General features: G+C 52.5%; 2 protein-coding genes and 1 long non-coding RNA gene across 3 annotated transcripts in view; 1 reads left to right on the top strand and 2 right to left on the bottom strand.

Annotated features, from left to right (window-relative positions):
* Nucleotides 1–576: 576 nt before the first annotated feature.
* LOC128821280 (serine/threonine-protein kinase PAK 3-like) overlaps nucleotides 577–21,232 on the bottom strand; it is a 74,604-nt gene continuing 53,948 nt past the window's right edge. The window contains exons 2-10 of the mRNA XM_054002237.1: nucleotides 7,612–7,649; nucleotides 6,303–6,366; nucleotides 5,437–5,485; nucleotides 4,313–4,422; nucleotides 3,446–3,563; nucleotides 2,957–3,056; nucleotides 2,342–2,538; nucleotides 1,786–1,923; nucleotides 577–832 (exon numbers count right to left, since the gene is read on the bottom strand). Coding sequence (XP_053858212.1) covers nucleotides 743–832; nucleotides 1,786–1,923; nucleotides 2,342–2,538; nucleotides 2,957–3,056; nucleotides 3,446–3,563; nucleotides 4,313–4,422; nucleotides 5,437–5,485; nucleotides 6,303–6,358 — 858 coding nt within the window. The 5' untranslated portion in view covers nucleotides 6,359–6,366; nucleotides 7,612–7,649 and the 3' untranslated portion in view covers nucleotides 577–742. The remainder of the gene's footprint in view (nucleotides 833–1,785; nucleotides 1,924–2,341; nucleotides 2,539–2,956; nucleotides 3,057–3,445; nucleotides 3,564–4,312; nucleotides 4,423–5,436; nucleotides 5,486–6,302; nucleotides 6,367–7,611; nucleotides 7,650–21,232) is intronic.
* Nucleotides 8,107–17,916, top strand: LOC128821259 (zinc finger protein 239-like). Its single transcript, XM_054002209.1, has 3 exons — nucleotides 8,107–8,558; nucleotides 12,807–12,905; nucleotides 16,455–17,916. Exons 2-3 carry the CDS (start codon nucleotides 12,825–12,827, stop codon nucleotides 17,481–17,483), a joined length of 1,110 nt encoding a protein of 369 aa, XP_053858184.1. The 5' UTR covers nucleotides 8,107–8,558; nucleotides 12,807–12,824; the 3' UTR covers nucleotides 17,484–17,916.
* Nucleotides 18,384–21,232, bottom strand: part of LOC128821285 (uncharacterized) — a 41,670-nt gene continuing 38,821 nt past the window's right edge. Inside the window, exon 5 of the long non-coding RNA XR_008441063.1 lies at nucleotides 18,384–20,553. This is a non-coding gene — a long non-coding RNA (uncharacterized LOC128821285). The remainder of the gene's footprint in view (nucleotides 20,554–21,232) is intronic.

The following is a 21,232-nucleotide window of genomic DNA, read 5'->3' as shown; positions in this document are numbered from 1 at the left end:
AATATTTTGCAAAAGCCAAAACTATAATGTATGTTTTTCACATTGTCCACAAACTAAAATATCATCCATGAATTATGTTCTGAGGATATGAGCTACACAGGGGCCAGGGCATTGGCCACAAAAACCTGACAAATTATACTACAGCAAAAGCAGTTACAAGTGATTACAAACTGTGCTGTATCAAAATCGTTGTGATTAAGAATAATTTGAAGAAGTCAAGACATAATAGCAAAAGCCAACAACTACATAGTTATAACAAACTTTATTTTATTTATAACAAACCCAGGGCAGGTTTTTCCCTTGCATGGAGCACTTGGGCCTTCCCCAGTCCCCTTCTGCCCTCTGGCAAAGCTGGTGGCATTTTCCACCACACAGAGTTTGTAACCAAGAGTTGGGTACAGCCGAGAAGGCTCCAAGCGCCTCCTTCCAGGCTGACTCTGCAGATGCTGAGGCTGCTCTGGGCTCTGCCAGGGCTCTGCTGGGGCTCAGCTCTGGGCGAGGCTGGGCCCACTCTCCCCTCACATTGCTCCGGGCAGCTGAGTCACAGAGGGAGAAGGAAGGGACACGTCAAGGGAGTTGAGGTTTAAGAGAGTTTTTATTCAAAAAAACTGCCATACCAAACAGGCTGTCATAAGAGCCATAACAAACAGGCTGTCCTAACTACTATAACCATAACTAGCACTACCATAACTAACTAGTTGTCCTAACTAATTCCTGTAACTAAAAGCTGTCCTCCAGTGCTTCATCTCCTCCGCTGCTCCCTCAGTTGCTTTGCTGCGATGATCAGAGGGGTCAGGCTGGAGAGAGGCTTGGCTGATGATAAAAATGGGTGCTGCCCTGCCGAGCCGTGGGGGCTTTTAGCCACTCGGCACGAAGCTCGGATAGCTGGTACATCTGAGGGTCCACCAGAAGAACGGAAGGGACACTCGGGCTGCTGAAATCCTGCTCGTTTATTGAAGGGTCGCAGAAGGGGCAAACAGGGAGACAACAAAGCAGAAGGGAGGTAGATTCCGAGAGCCCCGAAGGGCGGGGTGAGGATTCTTTTACTGCGTAGGGGTAGGAGGGTTTAGCATTCGAGGGTACAATCGGGAGAAGGCTAAAGGGAGGGGAAATATAACATTAACCAGTGGGGAAAAGGGAAAGGAGTGTTCTTGGTGGAAGAACCAAAGGGAAAACGTGGAACAGAGAAGATTCTAGGCTAAGGGGCAGACTTGAACAATAACTGACAGGACAGGGGGAGGGTACAATTCTCTTCCAAAAGGGGGTGGAGAACTCATACAACTGCTGTTTCCCATGGCAACACTAGACTGACTTCCCCAACCCCTCCTCCTACACTGCCCAAGGGATAAAAAAGAAAGAAATGAACCGTCACTTTCCAGAGTAAATTTTCTCACAAGCTCTGTGGCAACAGGACAAAGGGAAATGGTCTGAAACTCAGGAGAGGGAAGCGGGCTCAGATTAGCTCTAAGGCAGAATTTTTTAACCAGGAGAGTGGGGAAGCACTGACAGAAGGTGCCCAGAGATGTGGGAGGTGCCTCCTCCCTGGAAATATCCAAGCTCAGGTCAGGCAGGGCTCTGAGCCACCTGACCTGCTTGAAGATGGCCCTGCTTGTTGTGGGGCACCAGGTGAAGACGACCTCGAAAGGACCCTGCCAAGCCAAACTGGGCAAGGATTCTGCTTGCTTTGCGTGTGGAAAGCAGCGAGACTGGAGACTCTCAGAGGGGGCCCCACAAGAAGACCCCTCCCTGGTGCTGCTGCTTCCCCTGCAGCCACTTGGCATTCACCTGCAGCAGCTCCTGGGCAGAGCAGCGCCGCTCCTCGTCCGGCTCCAGGCTGCACTCGAGAAAGTCCCGCAGCAGAGCCGACAGGCGCCTGGGCTCCTGCAGCTGCGGGGTCCCGTTCTGCTGGATCAGAGCACGGGCCTGCAAGAAAAAGCAAACTCAGCGCTCTGCCAGCTTCCTTCGCACCCACAAGCGCTCACATCGAGCCCGGGTTCGCAGCCCCAGCTCCAGGGGCACTCTCCTCCCTGGCAGAGATGCTGCTCAGAGCTCATTTTTCTATGCCAACCAAAAAAACCAAACCTTGGTGCTGCCACAGCCATTGTAAAGAGCTGGTGCACTTGCTTCACATTTTCAGGTCATCCTCATGGCCAGAAGAGCTGCAACAACATAAATCCCAAAGCAAATTGTTGCTGGAGACTGCAGAATATTTGTTGGTGTTGAGGCTCGAGTCCTCTGGGAATTCCCTTCCCCATGGGCAGAAGCCTCCAGCTGCTGCTCCCAGTGCAGGGTCACCCTGTGCTCACAGGCCTCTGCAACCACTGCAGAATTTGCCTCTTACCATGGCCCTCGTTTCCTTGAAGTAAGGAGGTTTTCCTTCCACCATCTCGATGGTCACAATGTCAAAGGACCAGATGTCCACCTTGGGGCCATAAGGAGAACTGGTGACAACTTCTGGGGCCATCCAGTGAGCAGTGCCCACCATGGAGCTGCGCTGGTCCTGCTCAGGGCTGAGCTGAGCGTAGAGGCCAAAATCAGCTGAGGACAGAAACAAACACTGTCAAAGGCAGCTGGAATGAGGAAACCAAGCACAAAGACTCCCCACTCTCAGTCTGAGAATGCAGTAGTGAAGTCAGCTGGAAAAGTCCTCAGGGCTGTAGCCAAGGACAGATGGAACTGGACCCTTAAAGAAACCCTCAGTTTTCATGCAGCAGCTTTTACTGATTCCCTTGAAGCTTTAGATTCCAACTCCTGCCCCTCTGGAAGGGCCATACCCAGAGCAAAGGCACTCCTAACAGCCTGCTCCTCTCCTGAGCTCTCTGCAGGGGCAGCCGCTCTCAACTGGCAGCAGGGGCCGGGCAGTGCCCCCAGCAGCCCTTGTGGGGCTCTGGCCGTCACTGGGAAGCAGCCCCATAGCCGCAGCCCGGGAGCGCTGTGCCTGGCCAGGAACACCCACCCAGCTTGACAGAGACGTCCATTCCCAGAAGGATGTTGGAGCTCTTCAGATCTCTGTGGATCACCCGGTTCCCATGGAGGAAATCCAGGCCCTGCAGACACTGAGAGAGAACAAGAAACATGAGGGTAAAAACCAATGACCGGAATATATCACACAAGAAAGGACAGTTTTGAATTCTGCCAGCAGCAACTTTGCTGTGACAGGCCAGGAGTGCAGTGCAGACAAGCTCCAGGCAAACGGTTCAAGGCAAAGCTGAGAACAGCACATCAAATCCAAAACAGAGAGGACCACAACAGCAGGAAAGAGAACAAGAACAGAGTAGAAGTGCAGTGCTGCTGGCAGGCTGTTCACTGCAGAGGCTCTTTCTTCTCCAGCTCATAAAAACAACAGAGAAACAAAGCCCTGAGCATGGAGCCACTCCTGTTCTCACGCCCTGTTGGGAAGGACCATCGTGTCCAAGGCACAGCAGTCACAAGCAGGATCCCTCACCTCCTGACTGACTGCTACCATCTCTCCTTCAGCCATGTGTGTCTGTCTGAGAATGTCCTGCAAAGTTCCTCCATCCATGTATTCCATCACCAGCCAGAGATCTCCATCAACAAGGAAACTGGAAGAGGAAAACAATGGCATGGAGACCAATGTGCAGTGCTCAATTCCCACATGGAAAAGCCTGGAGTTTTGTTTCCAGGTCGCTTGTCAGTGAGGACAGAATCAGATTGAAAGCCATTCCTGCCAGGCTGCACAGCCCTTGGAATCTGCACAGTCTAAAGGAGGAGACATCTGTGAGAAAGGAGAGGCCTTAGATGGCAAGCGGGTGAAAAATGCAGTTTCGCAACAGCCCAGATCAATGTGGAACCACAACACTGGCCCCCCAGCTGGTTCAGCTTCTGAACTCATCAGTTCCACCGTTCCCTCTAGAACAAGGCAACACAACTCCCAGGGTTATCCAGGGGAAGAGGCCGTGCAGTACTTGGGACAAAAGGGGTCAGGAAACCTTTCAGAAAGTCCCTTCAGAAACAGGCAAGGCCAGTGCAAATTGGCAAATGAGGCATTTCTGGAAACAAGAACCTGGTCTTCCTGGCATCCTGCAGCAATGGAAAAGGGCTGGGAAGAAGAAGGCAAGGGAAATAATTTCTGTTGTGGGTTATCAGCACTTGTTGTAAGACACAGAAAACAGGGTCAACTTGAAGGAAAACCAAACCAAAGCAACAAAAGCACAAGGAGGGAACGAACTGCCAGGCTGTTGTTTTGGGAAGATATGGCTGGGTCAGGCATTTTCAAAACAGGCTACAGACTACAGATGCCAGGAAAGGTTAAGGCAGGGCCCAGGCATGGGATAAGGCCTGAAGCACTCACCTGTCCAAAGAGTTGACAATGTTGGGGTTCTTCTTGTCCTTCAGGAGCAGGAGCTCATTCACAGCTCGTTCCCTGTTCTGCCCTCTGAGACTCATTTTCTTTATGGCCGCCTGAAGGGACATTGCAGACCTTTAACTGGAGGAGTCTGTGGCAGGAGGCCGCAGCAAACACGGAGCGAGTCTTTTTGGAGCGACAGAGCCCAGCTGTGCCAAACTGCCTCGGGATGGGACACCAGAGCTCAGCAAGTGCCATTCCCACAGCCCATTGCTCTGTTCGCTGGGGGCTGCTTACAGGACACATGGCCAGAGACATTTGGCCTTGCAAGCTCTGCAGAAATGGCCCCTCAGCTGTCAGCCTCCAAGCTCTAACAACATTCTCTTCACCTACAGTCTTCTCAAATGGCCTCAATACTCTTATTATTATTCAAACACATTTTGCAAGCAGGAGGTAATTCTGGTTCTGTGAAAACAGAGAAAAACAGCTGGGAACCCTTTAGCAATTCTATGAGATTTGGTCATGATTTCAGATGCAACTGCTCTGGTTGGGATTGCACAACAAAGCAAACACACACATCCATTGCTCAGGTGATCCCTGTCACAGGCTGTCACTGACCCCAGAACCAAATACAACTGCAGGGTTTAGGAGAGAGCTTTGCTCTGGACATCCATCTTCTCATTTCGATCCCTCTCTCTCTGTGAACAGCTGCAGTGGAACTAAAACCCCAAATTGAGCCCGAGCAGAATCTTTCCCTAATTAGGCCTTGAGGTACCCTATGAGGATGAAAGGCAGGATAAAAAACCTGCTAAATAGTGTTCCTGTCTGAGGCTGGGGTGAAGATAAATTGGGCCTCAGTCTCCAGCACTGATGCATTCACACTTTTAGATATGAAGACCAAGCCAGCATGCCCTGCTCTGACAGACACCGCTGCCCTCCTTGCATTCCTTTGGGCACTTCAGAAGGACCAAGTCTGTCCCAGCTGTGCTCTGCAGGCTGACACTGCTCTGCCTTCAGAGGAGCAGCCTGTGCAGAAAAGCTCTGCTGGCCCCCAAAGCTGCAGCCACAGCTCCCAGCAGAGGGGAAAGCCCTGGAGAGCTGCCAGACGTGCTGGGTGCGTTGACACTGACCTCTCCTCCTGTGGCCCTGTCGAGTCCTTTAGAAACGGTTCTGAAAGCCCTGGAGAGAAAACAGCAGAGAAGAAAGAGGCAGCGCTTTAGGCCCTGGCAGTGAAAGCCAGCCCAGACAGGAGATCTCTGCTGCCTGCAGCGTTCACAAACATCTGGGTGCATCGACCTTTCCAACAACAGCACAGCAGCCACCAGCCCTCTGCCATGCAAGGTGCGCAAGAGAAAACTGAGACCCAACATGAAGGAATTGGGCTGGAGCAAATCCCAAATGTCCACACTGAATTGCTTTAGTTCAAAGCCTAGGGTGAGCAATTGGTGTCTAAAGAACAGGAAATGAATGCATTTCATTCTTTTCCATGTCCTGCCTAAGACCTGCAGGATCCACAGGGGCCCTGCCATCAGGCAGGTGATGCATTTTCCCCCAGAGTGCATCAGCTCTGTGTCTGTTACTGAATGTAAGTGCTCTACTATGTGTGCTAGAATAGAGCACTTATTAGTTCATCTCTGGTTTCTGTTTCTAAACCATTAGGTTAATCCTTACAGGAGGATATTTTTTGAAACAAAATATTTGAAAGAAATCTTCTTGAGAACGGGTATCTCACAGTCACCAGATGGTGAGTTGCTCTTTTAGGCAATCCAATACCAGGGATAGAAGATCTTCCAGGTCCTGCTCCTTGCTGCAGGCAGGGCACTTCCAGCCTTGAGGGCTTTGATGGTGCCTTCTGAGCACAGTTATCAATTCTGATCAGGACTGAGAGACAGCAGGATGGTACCCCAGTGTCTGGAGCTCTCCTGACTTCTCACTTGATCCTGCACCAGCACAACACCTGGGCCTGCTTGTGCAGAAGTAACTGCCGTGCACTTACCCTTGGCCAATCTGCTCCACTTCCAGGTATTTCTCGGCAGGCTCCGCCAGGCTCATGCTGTTCCCTGAAAGAAACCACGTGGAAGACGCTCCCTCCCAGAGTGAGACCCCGCCTTGCAGCAGAGCCAGAATGCAGCCCCCCTCCCTGGGGCCGTCAGCCCCTTGGTCTCAGCTGGGGAAGGACAATCAATGGCCCTGGGACATTCATCTGCAGAGCAACACTGGGTGCAGCTGATGCTGAGACACACACACAGCAGCCTGCTCTGGCACACAGGAACAGAGCAGACGTACTCAGCTGCATCAGGCACCACTCCCCTCTCCCCTCTGGCTGCAGGGCTGTGCTGCTGTCAGCAAGTTCAGCCCAGGATCCCACAGCAGAGGGAGGTTCAGTGTCCTCTTCCCAAGCCCAGGGAGGTTCCTCATCCTCTTCCCAAAACACTGCAGGTTCTCCGTCCTCTTCCCAAAACGCTGCAGGCTTGCCATCATCTTTCCAAGCCAGGGGACATTCACTGTCCACTTCCCATGCTGGGAGATGTCCATCCTCCTCTTCCCAAGCCACAGGATGTCCTCTGTCCTCATCCCACACCGGGAGATGTCCATCATCCTCATCCAACATGATGGGAGCTTGGCCATCCTTGTCCCACACCAGGGGACATTAACTGTCCTCGTCCCACGCCAGGAGATGTCCACTGTCCTTGTCCCCCACCATGGGAGCCTCGCCGTTGTATTCCCACACCACGGGATGTTCGCCCTCGTCTCCCAGAACAGCAGGAAGTTCACCCTCATCTCCCGGCACTGAGGGAAGTTCACCATCGTCCCCCAGAACAGCAGGAAGCTCACTGCTGTGTTCCTCCTCTTTGGCCTCCTCTTTGGAAGCAGAAGGAGCCAGAGGAGGTGCTGGTGCTGCTTTTGTGCCCTGTGGACAGACGGCAGCGTGAGGGATGGGAAGTTCTGTCTCAGTTATCACCTTCTTTATCCTCAGCTGCACATCCAGCTGCACTAAGCAGAAATTGGGTTTGGAGCTGTTCAAATTAACAATGGGCTAAAGTCAACATTGCCACTTATTGTTGGGAATTCGATATTCCACCATGGCTAAAGCCAGCGAGCAATCCTCTGCCTGCAAAACCAGACGTGCAGCTCTTCAAAAGCTCTTCAGCAGAAAAGGAGAAAACTGCCAGGGATCCCTTTGCTGCTGCAAGGACACTGACAGGAACTTCACTTCCACCTCCCAGGCTGGCACTTGGCTGCCACATGCTGAGCTCACAACTTGCTGCACAATTCCAAACACCAAAGGTTCCTTTCCCACTCACTGAAGGAGGAGCTGCTCGGGATCCACACATGAGGTGCCCTGCAAGGGAAGAGGGAACATGAACCAGATGCTGTCAGGAAAAGAAGTGCCTGTGGTGGGAAATGCCACGGAGCAAGGCAACCCCGAGAGAGCATTTTGCTTTCACAGCATCCCTCCAGGAGCTACAGTCCCTTCATACAGCAAGAGAACAGCACAAAATACTGGGCTGGGTCAGTTCTTGGCTGCACCAGCAAACGGAGGGAGTTCCAGGCTCTGCTGCCACAGACTCCCCGCTTGAGGGAACAGAACCCCCCAGGGCTCATTGCAAATGCTGTGCACGCCCCGCTGGCTGCAGACACCCCCTTTTTCAGCTGCAGCTGCTGGCAGGAGCTCTCCCAAACCAATGGTGTCTTCATGGCAATTTGGTTACAAAGTCAACTCAGTTCCAGAAGAGAAACAGAAAGCACACAGCAAGCCCAAAGCCACAGCACTGAGGGAAAACCTCGACTTACATGCCAAGTGGGTTAAAAAATACCCCAAATACGCCACAGAGTACAGCGTGCAAACTGCAGCAACCACGTGCTGGATCACTTTGGCTGCGCTGCACACGTCTGCTGACTGTAGCCCTGCAAGCACAGAAGGAGACCCGTCAGGGGTGGGCTGGCTGCTGAGAATGCCTCGGGCAGGAGGATCCTCTGGCAAGGAGCAGTGCCCACAGCCACTCTGGACACTGAGGCCTCTGTGTCCCACAGCAACGGGAACACCACGGGGACGTGGCAGTGTTCCTGTGACATCACAGCAGCAGCTCACGCAGAAACTGCCTGGGAGGAAGGTTCTCCTGTGTCACAAAGGAGTACAAGGAACCCTCCCTGGGCACAGCCTATGGCCCAAAGGATCCAAAAGGAACTCTGAAAATGCAGCAAAAAAAGGACACCCGATAGCCCAGCCTGAACACTGAGGAGGAACAAGGTCGGGACCAAAGCAAAGGAAACATGACCTTTAGGCACTGATAGTTCTGACTAAAACCAGCAAGCCGTGTTCCATCTGGGATCTTGTTCTCATTCTAAAAACAAGCAAGGTTCTCCACTCTAAATACACAGAAGGCAGGAACTGGGGAGGTGATGGGATTAGGAAGGAGGAGGAGGAGGGAGAGAGGAAAAGGAGGAGCAGGAAGAGCAGGAGCAGCATCAGGAAAAGAAGGAGAAACAGTGACGGTGTTGGATGAGGAATATTTCCTGGTCCTTAGCTCAATTTCTGAACCCTGGTTAAATTTTATCTGCTCTGTCTGGCCTTGGAGGGCAGTGAGAGAGCGGCTTTGGTGGGTGCCTGGCATCGGGCCAGCATCACCCCACTACAATGGGACATGCCTCGTGTGGCCTCGTGTTGCTGTTGCTTTTGCCTTTCCTACGATTTTCTCTTTTGCATTAAATGTTTGTGAAGTGCCCCCGGTGTCCCTCGTGTTCCCTTGGTGCCGGCAGCCCCGTCCCTTCCCCTGCTCCCCCTGCCACGTTCCATCCCGGCCGGAGGAGCCTTGGAGCTGCCGTGGGGGCCGTGGGGCTGCCCCGGGGGCTGCGCCCCGAGCCGGGGCCCCTTCCCAGAGCTCCCAGTGTGCCCATGGAGCCTGGAGCAGCCAGCGAGGGCTTCAGCTGGGGCGGCAGAGAGGCGCTGCTGGGGGGTGCCACCACAGTTCGGTTTGGTTGGTTCTTCCCAGCCCGGAGAAAAAACCATTTTTGTCATTTTCTGCCAGAAATCTCTCCACTCCCGCACTCAGCCGAAGGGGTTTGGGGCGGTTTTCCCTTTAGGGGGAAATCCAAGCGATGCACTGATGCTGCTAATTAGGGGCAGGAGAAGTGGGGCTCGTGGGCTTGCAGCAGAGGCGGAGGCAGCGAAGGCGCAGGGCCGGGAAAGCCGTGTCGGGAGGTGCGGAGAAGTTTGTTTGTGTTTGCGCTGGATGCCGGCCCGGGCCCGGGCCCGTTCCAGGGCTGTTCCTCAGCTGCGGCTTTGCCCTCGCCCAGCCCGGGGGGCCCTGAGAGCGCGGGGCGAGGCGGTGCCGTGTGCAGAGCCCGCCCCTCGCTGCGATTGGCCGGCTGTGCCGTCAGTCGTGGTTGTGGCGCGCTGATTGGTGAGAGCGGGGCGAAGCACGGCCCCGCTGGCGGCCTGAGGGCGGCCCTGGCTGGGCAGCGGCGCCATTGGCGGAGCGTGTGTGCGGGCCCGGGAGCGGCGGCAGCGGCCGGAGGCCGGGGAGGCGGCATTGGCGGAGCTGGGAGGCGGCCCCGGCGCAGGTGGGAGCCGCGCTGGGTTCTGCGGGGGCTCGGGGCTCGCTGCGGGCGGAGGGGGCGGCAGGGGGCTGCGGCGGCTTGCTTGTGCCGTGTCCGGCCCGTGGTGGCCCTGGGCCGAGGGCGCTGCGGGAGCGGCTGCCCGCGCTCTCCTTCCCGCCGCTGCCTGGGCAGGAGCCGCTGCCGGAGCAGCGCTGCCTCGTCCCGCTTGCTGTGGCTAGGACAGAGGTGGCTGCCCCGTCGCCGAGAGCGTGCGGGGAAGTTCAGGTCGCCGGAGGTTTCTGTGCCCAGAGGAGACCGAGGAGTCCTGTAAAAGTGACTTTATTGCTGGGCAGAGGGAGAGGCCGTGGGGCATTTGCCATGCGGTCTCTCCCATTGTTGTAGTACTCAGCTTCCTTTTTATGCTCATTTTCCCGGCCGCATCTCCCTCTGCATTTGCCCACTGGCTGAGGGACTTGGAAGGTTCAGACTTCCCGATGCGGCTGCTGCCTGTCCTCGTTAATATGCACCCCTCCTTGTGTATAACATCCATGGCTCTGTTAAGTCCTTGTTCTTCTCGAAGTTCAGGGATTTAGCGGACTTTTTCTGAGCAGCTGTCTGGGTCAATTTGTAACATTTACTGAAACTGATGGTTTTTCCCATTACTTCCTTCTCTACAAGTTCCTGGCCCTATCTCCAAGCAGATTCACTCATTGACTCTCTTTTTTCTTCCTGGGTCGTCTTTGGTTTTGGGATTATTCTCAGTGATCTCATTCCCTGTCCTTTTGTAGCCGTTTCTGGATCAGGAGGCCTGGCTGCCACCTGCATCCCCTCGCTTACCTGCTGAATGAGCTGCACTCTTGACGTGTCGAGCATGGTAAAAAGATGAGAGTTGCTGTAGCAAGTAAGAGGAGAAAACAGCATTCATTTAACCGATGGTGTGCCAGGGAACCACAAAACCCTGGGGCTTGCCCTGCTGTGGAGCCCTGGCTGCTGCTGCGCTGCCTTCAGTGCAGGCCCAGTGGGGGCCTCCCATCCTCCTGCTGCAGGTGGGAAGTGCAAATCTCCGGGGCTTCAGAGCCCTGGAGCCGAGGCTGAGGGGTCCCCTGTGCTCAGCTGTGCTGGCAGCTGTTTCTGGCCTCAGGGCCACTTGGCACAGGCCACGCCACTTGGCCACCAGTGGTGCTGCTTTGCAGTCCTTAGGCAGGGCCCGATGTCCTGCTTGGATGTTGGGAACAGCAAAGTGCCAAGGCAGGCTCTGTGCCAGCCCAGCTTCCTGTGGCAGAGATTTCACAAGAGACAGGATTCTGGCCACAGACTGCTTTAACTGTACATCCCTTATCTCCAGCCTGCACTAGGTGGAGAATTACCAGGGTAAGGAATTCCCAAGGTGAATTCTAAAGGGAGATAATTGAATATCTGCCCTGGGTCTGGTTCTTACTCTTGCCAAAGCCAACGGCAAAAGCTTGTACCCATGGCATCTTGGTTTCTCTCCCCAGCTTCCAATGGTGTTTCTTTATTTCCCCATTCGTTCTTTCTACCAACCTGAGCTCTGGGGGTGCTGGGGTTATGTAGGTCCCTTTGTATTCCTAAAGCTGCCATAACCCCCTGGAGGATCTTTCCTGTAAAATGAGTTCTGCTGTCTGTTGCTTCCACAATCCCTTCTCTTGGAATTATTTCTTTTAGAAATACCTTAATGAGTGATCCAGTGGTTGCTGAGCAATCAGAATTGCTTTTGCCACCCTGTTGGGTGACATGGTGTCACCAGAAGATATTGAAGCCTTCCTGCTCAGGGCATTTCAGTGCCAGGCTCTTACAAGCACACACAGCTGCGCCGGTTGAGCTGACCATGGGGCGGTAACCTGCACTTTGTCTGATTCCCTTTCCTTGCTAATTGCATGCCCTCTAACTCTTTTCTCTTCAGCTGCCCTTGAAGAGCCATCCACAAACACATTTTCTCCCTCAGGTCAGGAAATGTCTCATGAATCTCTCCCAGTCTGGCTCTGGAACTCTGTCACTTGAATGCAGTCCTGGATTTCTTCCCAGCCCTTCTCCAGGCTGTTCAAACAGGAGGCTGGGTTAAACCCTTCCCCTGCTCTCAGTTCAGAATCCTCCTGTGCCACTGAACAAGTTTCATAGTGTAATAACCAAGCACTGCTCATCCATTTAGAGGCTCTTTTGGTTATCAAAGCTTTAACTTGATGCCAGACTTGAACAATAAGAGATGCTCCTGCCTGTCAATTTTCAGGCCTTAGTTTCCATGAAAGCTGTGTCTGCACAATTCTGCAGACAATGAGGCCACTCTGGCCACTGGGTTAAACATTTTAGCCCAAGAATTCCTTTGGCTTCGCCCTGTTTAACATCCAACTATAATTCAAATTCTTTTTCCCCGTCTAGGAGGGCCAGGGCAGGAGCCTCAGTTTATCTGCTTTTTAACACTTGAAAATTCTGTGTTTCCTCCTTGTGTCCATCGATCCAGTTTCTTGACTGGCAGGATAGGAGTGTTGCAGGGAGATGTCCCTGGGTCCAAAAGCCCTGCCTTTAACAGGGACTCAGTAATAGGCTGTAACCCCTTCGTTCTATCCCCTGGAACAGGGTATTGCTTTTAGACACCACTTGTCCTTGTTGCTTCAAAGTAATTTGGAGAGGCTCCATATCAAATTTTCATAATTCCCTGGGGCTGCCCACACTTCAGGGTTCACTCCAGCATAGGCCTTGCCAGACATTTGACACAGAGGTACAGCAGAAATAGCCTCTGTATCACCCTTTACAATATTAAAATCCAGCCATCAAATTCCTTCCTAAATTGTATATTAGAATCACAGTAAGAAGAAAATGAAATTAATTTATTTCAAACCTATCCTGCACAGCTCCTAATAGTGGTTGATCAAATCATACCAGCTTGGCTTTCCCATTTATTCCCTTAATAATTAAAATATTCCTTTACTATTTTTCCTTTTAGGTCTAAGATTGAGAGTGAATGGAGAGGCCCCTGTGTCCATCAGGAGAGGCCTCCTCTCGATGTAGAACCACCCTGAATGTTCTCCAGGGCTCCAGTGTGGTGGGTCCTTGGTGTGATGGGAGCTGTGACACCCCTGACAATCCATGTCCATCAAAGGGTGGACTTGCTCCTCTTGAGGGTGCTGCTGTCTCTGTTTCCAGTGTTCCTGTGCCCTGCAGCTGGAGCCCTGAGTCCTTGCCAGGGGCTGTTTGGGTGGGCTCTCCCCTGCCCAGGAGGGCAATGCCTCTGCCAGGTGCTTGTGGCCGACCCCGTCCCCTGGGTGCTGGGGCCCCCTTGGGCCCTGGGGTTGACCCCGAGGGGCTGTAGGAGCTGTGCCATGGCCTTTGCCTTCAGCTTGGCCTTTTGCTCATCTCTTCTTGCATTCAGCTGCTGTGCCTTTGTGCCAAGTGCTCCAGGGCCTCCTTCTGCCACTCCTGCAGCCTCGTTCACTGCCTGTGTGTGCTCATCCTCTGACAGCTGCTGAGCTTTTTGCAAAATCTCCAGAGGCCCAATCTTTGACTGGGCCACCAGTGACACAAACCAAATCCTTAAAAGAAAATCCTGATAGTTTCACCTATAATCCACATTTCCCAGATGTTCCTTTGTCCTCCTCTGCCGCGTCCCGTCCCAACTTCGCAAGAGCAGATCTCTTGCTAGCCCCGGCTAGCTCTTTCTGGGGCGAGAAGGGCAGCGAGAGGCACTCCCTTCTGAACCCAGCTGGGCTTTAGAGAGTGTATATTAGAGAGTGCCTTCGTGGGTCTGAGGACACTGCTGATCCCACCAGCAAGGAAGGAGGCGACACTCTTCTGGGGGTAGGTCCAAAATTTATTGTGACTCCGAGGAGAGCGCCAGAGCCCAACAGCACTCAAAGAGGTCCCAGAAGATAGTGAGCTCTGAGGCTCGAACAGTCCCTGATATAGGGTGGGTGGGGAAACCCGATCAACCAATGGGAGAAGACATGGGCGTGGCCCTCCCGAGGGAAGGACAGCCGAGGTATCCATTTAGCAGGGAGGAGGGGAGGGACCCCAGGCCATTGTCCAGTCACCCAGCGACCCTGGCAGAAGCTGCCAGACAGAGGGGGAGGATGGACACGTCACCTGGGCGGGGTCAGGGGCATGAGTCAGGGTTTTGGGGATTGATGGACACACAGGTGCTGATCGGAAAACCTGGATTGAACCAAAAAGACACAAGGGGGGTACAGAGGGATAAACCATCTTGAACATACATACAGTGGAACCTAAAAACACAACTCCACACTCCTCCTTGTGCTCAGCCTCTCCTTCGCAGCCCGTATCCCAGAGCCAGTCCCTGTCCTGCCACAGTGTTCAAAGGCGGCCCCCCCAGCGGGCAGGGCTGGCAGCTCCATGGGCTGGGCAGCGGCCGGGGCGTCCTGCAGCCTCCTGGGGGCCACTGCAAGCCGTGCCTGGGGTTGGTGGGGTCAGGCGCTGAGCCCCGGCCGCCCCACAGCCCCGGCCCGGCCCCGCAGCTCCCCACAGGCCCCCAGCCCGTGCTCCCGGTCCCGCACCTCTGCGCCCGGTGCTGCTGCTGCCCACCACAGAGAAACACCCTGAAATCCTGACCTCCTTCTTTTCCTGTCCTGGAAACTGGGAATTCAAAGTATCAGCTGGCAAATTCTGAGGATAAGACCCTTCTGAAAGACATCCCAATCCTCTGTATTTTTCTCTTCCTCTTCCTTTTCTTACCACATAGGTTCCTCCTGGTGCTTCTTGCCTTCCCCATATTGCTGCACACTCCACCCAATCCCTTCCCAGCACACCAACACCATCCCTGTTGTCCAAATCCCTTCTCCACTTCCCTTATTGCCCCCCGGGTGTCCATGTCCTCAATTACCTCTGGGAGAATGTGCAAACGACCTCAACATTCTCCCCAGGGACCCTTTAGAGATATTTTAGGATCATCATTCTTTGGCCAGGACCCCTCTCTGGCTTTCCCTTTTCTCCCCTCCATGAGTGTCCTGCCATGTTCACTCCCTGAAGATCCCAGCGCACTCACGGATGAGATTTTCAGTGCTCTCTCCCTGCTGACTCTTCACAGACTCCCCTGATGTGTCACTCGTCTGTCTCCTGGTCACTGCCGGGTCCCCAATCAATCCCCGGTGCCGCTGCCAGCCAAGGGAGCCGATCACCCAAAGTGGGTGAGGCACCTTCAGCTGCACTCCCTGCCCGCCGCCCCGGACGGTGGAAGGAATTCCGGATGAGCCCCAGGGTGTGTGGAAAAATTGACATCAGGAGAGGTTTCTGTCCAGAAAGCAGACAGAGGAGTCCTGTGAATGTAATTTTATTCATAAAAAATCTTAGTGGCCTTGGGGCATTGTCCCTGGGGTTCTCCAGTTGTTGAAAGAGAGAGCCTCCTTATTATCCTGATTTTCACAGCCGCATCTCCCTTTCCCCATTGGCTGAAGTACTTGAGTGGTAAAGTCTTCCCAATCCTCCTACTACACACCCCCTTAATATGCTCCTCACTATATAGCAGATTTTATTAATGGCTCTGTTAAGTCTTTGTTGTTCTTCTCAAAGTTCATGAATTGCGCAGGACCTTGGCTGAGCAGTAGTCTGTGTCATCAATTAATAACATTTTCCGAAACTGATGGCTTCTCCTGACATTTCCTTATGTACAGGTCCCTGGCCCTATCTCCAGTCAGATTCACAACATCTGTTTGTAAAGACACTTTCCTCTTGTTCCTTTCATTGGGGTCCCCCGTTTGCAGGAGATCCCCCCTGGAGCAGGGTGTCCCCTCTTTGCTGCAGCCCCAGCCCTCAGGCAGAGCTCAGCCAATCAGAGCACATGGCGCTGATGACTCACCAGTTGCCAGGCAGACTCGCAGGTCCCAGTGTTCCCCCCTGCGACCCCCCTCAGTTCCATTGTCCCCCGCGAGAGGAATTTGGGGAGGTGGGAGTGGGGCAGCACCAAGGCCGGGCCCCCCCGCGCTGTCCTGGCGGGAGCAGCTGCAGTGGGGACCAAGTGTGGGCGGAAGTGGCCGAGAGCCCAGCTCTGTCCTGCCTGACCTGCCCCAGCTCCATCCCTGCCCCTGCGCTGGGTGCTGAGCTTGGGGGCAGGACAAGAAGGGAAGGAGAAGCAGGCTTGAAGAACAAAATGGTCAAACGATGGGCATTGGGAGAGAAGGAGGAATAGCAGGAGGAAGAGGAGTGTGAGGAAGAGCAGAGACACAGGAGGAGGAGGAGCAGAAACAGGAAGCAGCACAAGGTTCCACCCCTCCCTGTATCTGCAGCCACCCCCCAGCCCCAGGAGCGCTGCTCCCCCCACGTGCAGCAGGTGACTGTGGAGGCGGATCCACGATTTTCACGGGGTGAATCTTGGTGTTTCTGAGCTTTCTTGGGCTAAATGTTGGCGCTTTGTTTTTTTTAATGGGATTTGAATCTTTACCTTTTGGAGGGGGTTTTTGCTGAGTTGTGATGTTTGGGGAGTTTTTGATCTGTGTCTTGAAGTTTGGAGGATTTTTTGGGCTGAATCTTGGTGTTTTGGAGGTTCTTACAGACACAGGATTCCCAATGACTTCCTTAGATGAACTTGGGCAAGGAGGAAGTCCCAGTCCAACGTGCTCTCCTCTTGTTTTTTCCCCCAAAACAGGATTTTTCATTTCCAGGGTGTGGCCAGATGGAGGAGGATGAGGAGGAGGAAAAGCCCCGGAGATCCTGCACAGAGAGTGGCTGCAAACCCAGCCCAGGGAGTTGCGGGGAGGAAAGAGCCCCCCTGAGCCAGGAAGGCGGCCGGAGATCCAGCCAGAGCTCAGAGCTGGTGGAGAAGGCTCATGGCAGGGAGAAGCCACACAAGTGCTTGGAATGTGGGCAGGGTTTCAGCCGGAGCTCCCACCTGATCCAGCACCAGGTGATCCACACTGGAGAACGGCCCTATGAGTGTGGGGAATGTGGGAAGCGTTTCAGCTGGACCTCCAGCCTGATCCGGCACCAGAGGATCCACACTGGGAAACGGCCCTACAAGTGTGGAGAGTGTGGGAAGAGCTTCAGAGACAGCTCTGACCTGAACCGGCACCAGAGGATCCACACTGGGGAAAAGCTCTATGGGTGTGTGGAGTGTGGGAAGAGCTTCACAGTCAGCTCTGGACTGATCCAGCACCAAAGGATCCACACTGGGGAACGGCCCTATGAGTGTGGGGAGTGTGGGCAGGGTTTCAGCCGGAACTCCCACCTGATCCAGCACCAGAGGATCCACACTGGGGAAAAGCCCTACGAGTGTGGGAAATGTGGGAAGAGCTTCAGGCAGTACTCTAGCCTGATCCAGCACCAGGTGATCCACACTGGGGAACGGCCCTACATCTGCTTTGAATGTGGGAAGAGCTTTGGTTGGAGCTCTGAACTGAGAACCCACCAGCGCATCCACACTGGGGAGAGGCCCTATGAGTGTCCCCAGTGTGGGAAGAGGTTTCAAAGGAGCTCCGATCTCCTCCTACATGAGCGGATTCACACAGAGGAGAGGCCCTTCCGCTGCCCTGACTGTGGGAAGGGCTTCAAGCACAACTCTAGCCTCACCATCCACCGGCGCATCCACAGTGGGGAGAGGCCCTACGAGTGTGGGGAGTGTGGGAAGAGCTTCTCCATGAGCTCAACCTTAACCCAACACCAACGGAGGCACCACTAAGGGAAGCCCTGTGAGTGTCCAAAGTGCGGGAAGAGCTTTGTACGCTCCTCCCAACTCCATCTTTCATGGGAGGATCTGTGTTGGATGATCCCTAGTGACCACCATTGGGCAGAGACCTGTTGCCCCCTCATTGGGAATAAAACAGAGAGTAAAACAATGGAGCTGGTAAAGGGACCTGATATCTGAGGCCTGACTGAGCAGAAACTATGGGAGACACAGACACAGTTTAAATCTCCCTGGGCAAGAAGAGACCAGTCAACCTGTTGTGAGACTTTGTGATAAGATAATGTTCCCAGGTGATGTGATGTCATGAAGAATGTGTAACCAATGGGAAATTGTTACCAAAAATAGAGCCCTATATAAGCACCATACAAGTAAAACCCTATATAAACACCTGGTACACTCAATAAAATTTACTTCTGATCTAAACTCAGATATCCCTGTCTCTCCATCATCAATAACCCCTGTTCTGGGTGATCCCTGTTGGGTGTGGGGAACGTGCTGGAGAGATTTCTTTCCCTTCTCCTTGTGCTGCTGTGATTTGGTTGGTAATAAATTCCCTCCCTGTGCCCAGGCTGGGTCTGTTGTCCCCCTGTCGGTGCTCGGGATGGGATTGCTCCTGTTCCTTTTCTCAAATCCCAGGCCTCTTCTCAGCTAATCCGAGAATGAGATGAACAAGAATCAGCCAATCCGAGAGAGCAGGGCTGATGACTCACCAGTTGCCGGGCCGACCCGCAGCACCCAGTGTTCCCCACCTGGACCCCACCCTCCCTGCCCAATCTCGGCCCACCCGCGGGGTCCCCCCAAGTCCCTCCCCACTGCCCCCCATAAACTGGACTGGGTTTAACTGGGAAGTGTTATGAATGGGGTTCCATATATCAAATTTTCTAAATCACAAGATTGAAATTTAGCAGCAATTTTTAATTGGGGAATAAAATAATAATAATACAATAAAATATAATGAAGTGGTTACAAAGAGTTATTTGGCAATGGTTCAGATAAAGCAGAAGCAAAACCGATCGGGGTACGGGGAGGGGTTCTCACATTGCCACCTGTACAAAGGGCAAAAGAATCCAAGAACAATTTTTATACTGTATGCTAATACATATTCATCAATAATTCCCATAAATCTGCTCCCATTTTTGATTCTTGAAATCTGTGTCACTCTACTGCATGGCGCATGCTCCCGTTGTTGCTAGGGAGTCTTCTTGTCTCTTCGGGGGTCTTCTTGGAGGAAGGCCAAAGGTCTTCCTTGCTGTCCGCTGAATGACCTGGCAGATTGTGCATGCACATTGAGCTTGATGCATTATGTTTCAATTGAGCCTTATTATTTCATAGATAAGACCACTATTTTAGGTTCCCTCTCTGGAATGCTGCCAGTTTTATTCATATTCAAGGTCGATCCTGCTCTGGGAGTTGTCTTCTAACTTCAGTTGATGCCAGTTTTGGTTTGGGAGTCAGTTCCTGACTTCCTCCATTCCCAAGGCTGAATCCAACTTCTGCATCCTACCTTCCACATGTATTCTTGAAGAAACCCATCTGCTTCATAACACTAATCACATATACTTTTCCAATTATTTTTCCAAATGTCCCAGATTGAAAAGCAAGATGTATTCTATTTGCCATCTGTATGGCAGTTGTCTTGTGTTAAGTGGGCAATTTTCCTTATCTCTTCCACAATCAATCCTCCCTCTGGGGAGACATCTGCTAATAATGGGCCATTGAGTGTCACTGCATGGCTAATAAAAACTATAATATCCCATTGTGAGATGCTCCGCCCAGAGGGAGGAGCCAAGCATTCCTACCTTCATATATAGTCTTGAGATTCTGGCCCATCAGCACAGGTTTTTTCTGCACTGGGTTTTCCCAAAGGAACAGCTGCCTCTTCCACTACCTCTTCAAAAGAAGACTACACCCTTTTCTACAGAGTCCCTACTCCAACAGAACCACACCTGACACTCCAGAAAAACCGCAGCCATCATTCCAATTTAACTGCTGCCAACACCCTGACCAATAGCGTGTCAGCTTGTATTCTGGCTCTGTCAGTGTTGTTTTAGTTCACTGCATTGTTTATTTTATTTTTTTATTTTCTTCCCTAATAAAGAACTCTTATTCCTATTCCCATATTTTTACCTGAAAACCCCCCTTATTTTCAAATTTATAACAATTCAGAAGGAAGAAGTTTACGTTTTTCCATTTCAAGAGACTCCTGCCTTCCTTAGCAGACACCTGTCTTTCCAAACCAAGACAGATTTTGGCGCTCAATGTGGGGCTCAAGGGCATAGAAACAAAAAAGGGAATAACAGTTCTTGAGTAATCTAATTTTTGTGTGCTGCTATAGAAACCTCGTTAAGCGACACCATGTGGTCCAGCCTACCCTGGTTTGGCGTGTAATTGTGGCTTTATTTCTCCCATTTGCAGGCCCTTATCTAAACATGGGTCCTATAACCAAGGCTACTGTGGCTGTTATCCGGTTTGTTTTATGGGTGAATAAGATGAGGAATTAATGAATTTTTAACTTCCTCTGGAAAGCAGGCACATGGATTCACAGCTACCACACACTAACTATATGTTTTTGGGGTTACTTTAATAATGACACCTACTGTAAGGAAATGATACCAGGGGAAATTTTCTCCCAACCCTTTAAGCATCTCTTTGGGTCTGCCCCACCAGTTTTTGAAGGGTTCAGATCCACTCTAAATACTAATGCTATCATACAGTGGCTGGTGATGCTGTTAGGCCTGTTCTATTTAGCATTTAGAGATAAGGGAAGAACCACCCTGACACCTAACCCAGAACCTGACAAGGCACCCAAGACTAGAGATGCTGCTGCCCCAGAACCTGACCCTGCCCCACAGTCCACCCCAGATATGAACTACCCAGAATGGGTGGGGTTTCTAGTAAAGGAGATAGGCCAGATGCTGAAGGAGTACATTTCCCCAGCTGATGAGAAGCCCTTCCCCTGCCTCGAAGAGGGAGAGTCTGATGGTGCAGCAGTAGAACCCACAGATGTTACAACTGTCCAGGTTCCAGCTGAACTGCAAAGACAGTCACAGCCAGCAGCAGTTGCCTGTGTAGAAACAAGGAGATTAAGATGAAATCAGAGCACCCAGATAGGGGAGGACACCCACAACCCACAGGGGAGCCAGAGGTTGCAATTATCACCGAGTCCCTGACGTACAAAAGTCTCTGTAATCTGCACAAAGACATTGTACGATGGGGATGTGAGGCATATACAACCTGGCTACTTCGGGTCTGGGACCTTATGGGTACAGGCATCCAGCTGGATGGTGGAGAGGCAAGGAACTTGGGACCTTTGACCCAGGACTCACATGTGAATCAGGTTTTTGTAAGGGACCCAGGGTCCCTTTCTCTCTGGGAGCGGCTTTTAATGAATGTCAGAGAGAGGTTTGTCCACAGGGAGCACCATCATAGAATACGCTGGAAGACCCTCGAGGAAAGGATCCAACAGTTGAGAGAAGTGGCAGTATTGGAGGTACTCTTTGGGAGGGATAGACACCATGGTAATGACCCCAACAAAGTCAGGTGCGCAGGGCAAATATTGTGGAGCCTGGCAAATCTAGGGCCATCTCAATACACCACTTTCATTGCAACGATTAATGCTGATACCAACCGAGAGACAGTGGGTTCTGTTGCCAACAAGTTTAGAAATTACGAAAGTATGATCAATGGCCCAATGCAGGCTCATGTCTCTGCCGTGATTAAGGACCTCAAAGAGGAGATGAGGG

Source organism: Vidua macroura, chromosome 37 (genome assembly GCF_024509145.1).
Source record: "Vidua macroura isolate BioBank_ID:100142 chromosome 37, ASM2450914v1, whole genome shotgun sequence".
Taxonomy (NCBI): domain Eukaryota; kingdom Metazoa; phylum Chordata; class Aves; order Passeriformes; family Viduidae; genus Vidua; species Vidua macroura.
The sequence above is the reverse complement of the archived record's forward strand: the minus strand, read 5'-3'. Positions and strand labels throughout refer to the sequence as shown.

Excerpts from the sequence above, each read along its gene's own strand:
- LOC128821259 (XM_054002209.1), top strand. The coding sequence starts at position 12,825 with ATGGAGAGGCCCCTGTGTCCATCAGGAGAGGCCTCCTCTCGATGTAGA. Across the intron at positions 12,906-16,454 it reads TTCTCCAGGGCTCCAGTGTG|GATTTTTCATTTCCAGGGTG; the intron begins GTGGGTCCTTGG and ends CCCCCAAAACAG.